The 6,000-nt window shown below is 53.3% G+C and overlaps 1 protein-coding gene across 4 annotated transcripts in view; it reads right to left on the bottom strand.

Annotated features, from left to right (window-relative positions):
* Positions 1 to 820: 820 nt before the first annotated feature.
* Positions 821 to 6,000, bottom strand: part of BCL7A (BCL7A, BAF complex component) — a 31,240-nt gene continuing 26,060 nt past the window's right edge. For 3 of the 4 annotated variants that reach the window (XM_027566869.1, XM_027566870.1, XM_027566871.1), the window contains one exon: positions 821 to 3,843. In XM_027566869.1, coding sequence (XP_027422670.1) covers positions 3,772 to 3,843 — 72 coding nt within the window. In that variant the 3' untranslated portion in view covers positions 821 to 3,771. The remainder of the gene's footprint in view (positions 3,844 to 6,000) is intronic. The other variant, XM_027566872.1, reaches the window with a different exon arrangement.

Here is a 6,000-nt window from a genome sequence, read left to right as displayed (position 1 = left end):
CTTCAGCCAGAATTGGAGACCCAGGGAACAGATCTCAGGGACACCAGAGAGAGTGAAAGTGTGCCCGCTAAGGCACTTTTTGGTTAAGCAAACAAGGTCCCTATGATTTATGTTTTGTCAGGATAAACTTTCCATATCAGGAGTTTATTTCACTGAGCAACCAATCCTGGTAAAAACACTGGAACACCTTAAAAAGGAACAGGGTGGGGAGGAAAGTCAGACAAAACAAAAAGGAGAACGTTTGCCTCCAGGTCGGGCAACACGGTGACTTAGCACAGGGCTGCTAGAACAATTGTCCCACCCTTCTGCCCCTAGCTGGTGGTTCACCTAGGGCCAGGTTTCAGGCGCGAGAGGAGAAACAGAGACTGGACAGAGAAGAAAGGAGAAAGTCCACTGGGGGAGGGAGGCCGAGCTGGAGAGCAAGAAAGAGCCTGAGTTGTGGGGGGAGAGGCCCTGGGGCAGTCCTGGATCCAGCCTGACCACGAGTCACTAGCTGTTAAGGCGAGTCAAGACAGAGTTGCAAGTCACCAAAGAATCGACCCCTGAGCCATGGGCCAGAGACTCCTGAAATGAGGGACACTGCCAGGACGCAAGATGGGGGGCAGATGGCCTGGCTGTAATTTATATCAGGGTTCTAATTGGCTACCAACTCAGCCTTCCAACAAGGTGGTTGACAACACCCACCCACACCATGTGGGAGCCCACAGTCCTGGCGTTCAAGTTGTACACAAAGTCAGGGCCACACTGGAGACACCAGAGCAGCCCACTCTGTGAGTAAAATCTCACAGGATCTTACTCTTTACTCCAAAATCACATGGTGTTCATGATTTGAATTTTTCTTTTATTTTCTGAAATGGAACCATTGTACATTGTACAAACCATATCTACTGATGGAATAAATAAGTGAAAAATTATACTGCTGTACAACACACCAAAAAAAAAAAAATCGTAAGAAAAAAAACAATTAGGTAACGGTGAATAAAAAGGTCTTTATATCTCTAACCAGGTCCTTGGCTGATAATGGAACATTCCAAACCATGACATCGTTGGTAATGGGAGGTCACCACCTGTGAGTCGGTCTTCCGCCTTCGGGTTATGGGTGTAAGTGCCAGCACTTTGTGGAATGTGTAACCGCAGCATCCCCAACTTCAAGTTTTGCGGGGAGTTAAGTTCGCCCTGGGAGCCCTTTAGGCTGCGGGGCCTGGTGTTGGCGGAAGGCATTCGCTTAGGACCCCCGCCTCTGGCTCGGCCGGCTGAAAGGTCTCAGATTCCGTGGTGGGAGAAGGGGTGAGGGGCGCAGGATGGCGTGGGGCAGGGCGGTGGCCCTGAAGAGCGGGCCGTGTTGGGGGAGGAAGCACATGTGGGTTTTTGCAGTCTCACCATCCCGCGTGGAAGGCCTTCCTGGCTGGCGTGGATGGGGGTGCAGGGCCGCTGGCCGCTCTGCCTGGCGTGGCCGTGGTGGGGCCCAGTCGGTCCGGACCCCCGGCCCATTTCCTACCTTCAGGCACTTCAGAGAAAAACTAATGACAGCCTCGTATCCTGGGCGTCATCTTGTGTTCACCCTCAACCGTGTCCGCTCCCCTTGCCTGTCGAGGGGACCCTGCTATTTCCACGGATGCCTGTGTTGTGATTCGTCTTCGGCTGTCTTGCTTGTCACCTCTCGTTTCCCAAAAAAAACAAAAAGGAGGAAATAGATATCCAGATTCATCTTTCATCCAAATGGAGTTTTGCTGCAAAGAAAGGAAGTTAATTCTAACTCTATAGGATCTGGAGGTAAAGCCGCCTTGAGATACGCTGAGAGGTAACTCAGAACACAGTTCTCCCAGAACTGACTGCCTGAGGGGCAAAATTGATAAGGATTTTTTAAGACAGAAACCTTCCGGCATCCTAACTTCAACATGACCATTTTCAAAGTTTGTGTGTGTGTGTGTGTGTGTGTGTGTGTTTCCCTTCCCTTGCTTCAGGAGACATGTTTGCATGAGGTATTTGAAATTCAGGAACATTTTGATTCTTCTTGAAGTGCAGGAAATAGATTGGCTCCCTTCAGAAACAAAGAAGAGCCTCACCCTCAGAAACGCTTAGAAAATGGAGTCTGGCAGACACTCCCCATGGTGGTCAGGAGAGAGATCCACACGTGAAAGGTGGGACTTGAATATATGCACCAATTGGCCGAACAGAAACAAAAACAAACGAACAAACAGAAAAAAAAAACAACAACCAACCAACAAAACCCGGAGCTCCCCCCTCCCCCCTCACACAACTCAAAGGGAGTTGGAACTCCAGTGCAGTAAAGAAAGCTCAGGAGAAGGGGTAAGGGTCTGAGGAGTCCATAGAGGAATTAAGAGCAAACCAGGCCTCAGAACCAAACAGTGAGGCAGTTCATCCAAGGTGGGGGGCGTGGGGAGAAGAGGTGCTTCTCCGTTTTAGTGACAGGAAGCTGTCCCAGTGCAGGCAGGGGATGGAGGCGGGGGAGGGACCCCAGGGCCCCCTTTCTGGAGGAGCGCAAAGCTCTCCAGTTTCTCGGGGGCCTCATTTCCGGCCTTCAAGTTCCAACCCTTGAGGCCTGCTCCCCCGTGGGGACCCTCGGAGCATCCTGGGAAAGAGACACGATCCAACTGATGGCTCCAGGAGTCGGAACAGTGTGCAGAAAGAAGCCAGTGGACTCTGGATTTCAGCCGACTGCAACCTCACCTCCCCCGCGGATGGGGCCAGGTGGAGCTGGGGAGGTAGACTAGGGCAGCAGGTGACTGTGGATTTGAAATCCAAGCGACGTCCTGTGAGAAAAAGTTCAGCACCAGCTATTCCTGACGTCTGCTCCCAGCCTCCTCTGGCCCTTTATCGTCTTAAGGAGACTGTCCTGCCATCAGCCGCAGAAGCCAGTCTGTCTTCGGAGGTGTGGGAGGTTGCCATATGGGGGAGAGGGGCTGAGGCGGGAAGTGCCAGAACAATCCAAGGGCTCTGTATGTCCCTCTGGGCAGCTGTGGGCTTGGAAACACCAGTTCAGATGCCTCAAGTAAGCCCTGGGGACAATGCCCAGACATCTGAGACTCCTCGGACCCTGGAGGCTAGCACTGTCCCCAACCAGGGCTCAGGGTGTGTCCTGCAGCCTCCCAGCTGCACCTAGAAACCAGATGGCCGGGGAGGTCCTGCTCTTCTGTGGCCTCAAGCTCTCCTTCTCCCTGCCTGGTCCACTCCAGCTGAAGTCCTGAGGCAGGGAGGAGAAAGACTCGAGGACCGGAGCAATGGCTGCCTGAACTGAACCAAGAGGGCACTTGTAAGGGGAGATGCAAAACAACCAGGAAAACATGCCAGAGGTCACCTCAAGGGCACAAGGCACAAAAAAAGAAAGCGGAAGGAATATCGGTTGAACAGTGAAAAGCCCCGATGAAAAAGCGAATTCCTGATCAGTACCACCCTCAAATAGCTTATATCATTAAATAGAGGAGTGGGGAGGAAAAAAAAAAAAAATACAGCAGCAACACAAATGTAATCTTGGCTTCAGAGACAGTGTCCAGACGCTCCTGAGCTGTCGACCCCGCCTTCCCCAGGACAGTCACTTCAAGATTCGAGTGTTTTGCTTCACAGCAGAAAGTTCTTCAGTGTCTGAGAAGTTACGCCGTTCTAGGTTTTCTTGGATTTGCACTTGGCAAACTTGTTAAGTTAGTAGTTCCCTTTGCACCCGACAGGGATCTGCTCGGGTGAGGTTGTTCAACAACTAAGCCTGCGGATGGATCTCCCGTGAGACGTGGATCAGAGGACTGAACTCGGCGTCTACATCTCCTCGGAGTTCTGTTGCGAAGCCTCCAGTTTCATCTTTTTGGAGGGTGGCACTCCTTCCAGATCCTTGGGGTTGGGAGGTGGGGGAAGAGGAAGAAAAGAGAAACGCAGGTTGACACCCCGGGAGAGCAACTCAGGTCAGCTAGGAGGTTACAAGTTGAGGGTGGACATCTGAGGTTCTGACCCCATGGCCCTGGCATGGACTCGAAAGGGTTCATGGACCCACCGGGAGCCACACACCCAAGCTACTCCTCTGTCCACCAAGTCTTCCAATTGCTCACTAACTGCAGGGTAATTATATACGCAGTTTTAAGTTTACTCTCCAAGATCGAAGGTTAGACCAACCTGGCTGTGTTGACAACAGCTCATCCAGGGCTCAGCACAGGTGCCTGGCCTGGGGCAGACATTTATGGAATGCATACACGTTGGTTATTCTGGGGGAAGGGTCTGTAGTGCCACCAAATTCCCAAGAAATTCCAGCACTCACACACACACACAAGTTCAACACTCACTCACCTACTTCTCCCTCAACTTTCTCGCTCTATCATCCCAGACAGCTCCAAACTAACCCATCCCCCAAGTTCAGCTCCTAACGTCGCCCATCCTAACCGGCGCTCCCACGGCTGGTGATGGCCCTGAAATCTGCCTGGGATACAGCTGGACAGCACCCTGGAGTCCTCCCTTCTCGCCACGCCTAACTCCATCTCCAGAGACCCTCGGCCCACCCACGGCTGCCCTTGCCAGCCGCCCCATCCACACCTGAGCCCTCCGTCCCTCGTCTGGCTGGAGCAGCACCTTGCTCCGCAGCCGCCCCGCCCAGCCTTCAGCAGAGCTCGAGAGATAGTTTCAAAACAGAGATCATACAGAGCATAACACTGATCTCGGAGCAAAATCCCAACTCCTCATCAGGCCGAGAAGGCCCCTCTCCGTCCCCTTCTCCTCGTCCGCCTGGCTCCAGCCTCCCTGGCCTCCCCTGCCGTTCCTCAGGCTGGCTTCTGCCTCTTGGCCTGTGTAACCTTTTCTCTCCTGCTCTCATCTCACTCCTTCCCGCCCACAGCATCTAGAAGGGCTTCTTTGCATCACCCTGCTCCCATTCTCCTACAGCTCGAACTGCAATCCACTTGCTGGCTCCTGGCTGTGTCTCCGCCTCCCTGAACCCATCCTCCCTGTCCCCGTGAGGACAGGGACCATGTCAGTTGGCTCACACTGCCTCCCTAGGACCCAGCTTACTGCCCAGTACACAGCGGAGGCCCAAAAGGTGCTAAACAGAGACCCCTGGGTCTTGATGGACGAGGTGAGTGAGTTTCCTGAGAGTTGATATGACGGGAAGGCAGGAATAACTGCCCCTGTCTTTCCCCTGGCTTTTCCTCGTGAAAGTGATAAAAGCTCGGTCTCAACGTAACAGGACCAAGTGGGTTGCTGTGCCTTCTGAGGAAGGGGGATACCATTCAGGCCAAGTGTCCACAGAGCATCTGCATGGGGGGGGGACAGTATATGAGCTTGGCAGTGGACGCTGGAAAGAGAACAACTGTGCCGTGAAAGAGAGGGAGCAGCAGGGAGTGGCTGAAGAGGGGGACGAGGAACCTTTTTCTTTTTTAAATGGGCAAGGCTGAACGTCAATGCTGAGCTCTCCGCTTTAGGGCGCGCACCCACTGTCTTGCTCACAAGCCGAGCGGCTCTGGAGACAAGGGCATGTCTGTGTGAGTGTGACGCCTGCGGAAGGGGCCCCATCTCAGGTCTGGGTCCCTGAACATGGGAGTGGAGGTGGGGGTGTATCAGAATGGAAGACCCCTGGACTTTCCAGATGCCGGCGGGGAGCACCAGATACCCCCGGGGTGTGGATCAGCATCTCGAGAGGCCAGGAGATGCCAGCTGCCATCCTGGCTTTTGCCAATTCTGAGGGTTGGATTTGTATTGTAATCAAATGGGCTCACACTCCGCTGGAGGCCCAGCCTTGCATCTCACACTGTGAGAATGTTTCTTTATTTTCTATCTGTACCTGGCCAACGCACTTTAACAGCTGCATACCAGGCTGTGCATCTGCCACTCCGGATTTATTAAACCCTTTCGAGACACTCAGGTTTTGGCCGGTTTTCTGCCATGGCAAACTCGTCTTTCATCATCACTGTCCTCCTGTCTTTGGGCCCCTGGAGGAGTCTTGGGTAAGCTGGCAGGGGGTTTCGGAGCCAAGGGTGCCAGGATGTGAGGGTCTGAGAGTCTCTT

Source organism: Bos indicus x Bos taurus, chromosome 17 (genome assembly GCF_003369695.1).
Source record: "Bos indicus x Bos taurus breed Angus x Brahman F1 hybrid chromosome 17, Bos_hybrid_MaternalHap_v2.0, whole genome shotgun sequence".
Classification (NCBI taxonomy): Eukaryota; Metazoa; Chordata; class Mammalia; order Artiodactyla; family Bovidae; genus Bos; species Bos indicus x Bos taurus.
This window is presented reverse-complemented; position numbering and strand designations above follow the sequence as displayed.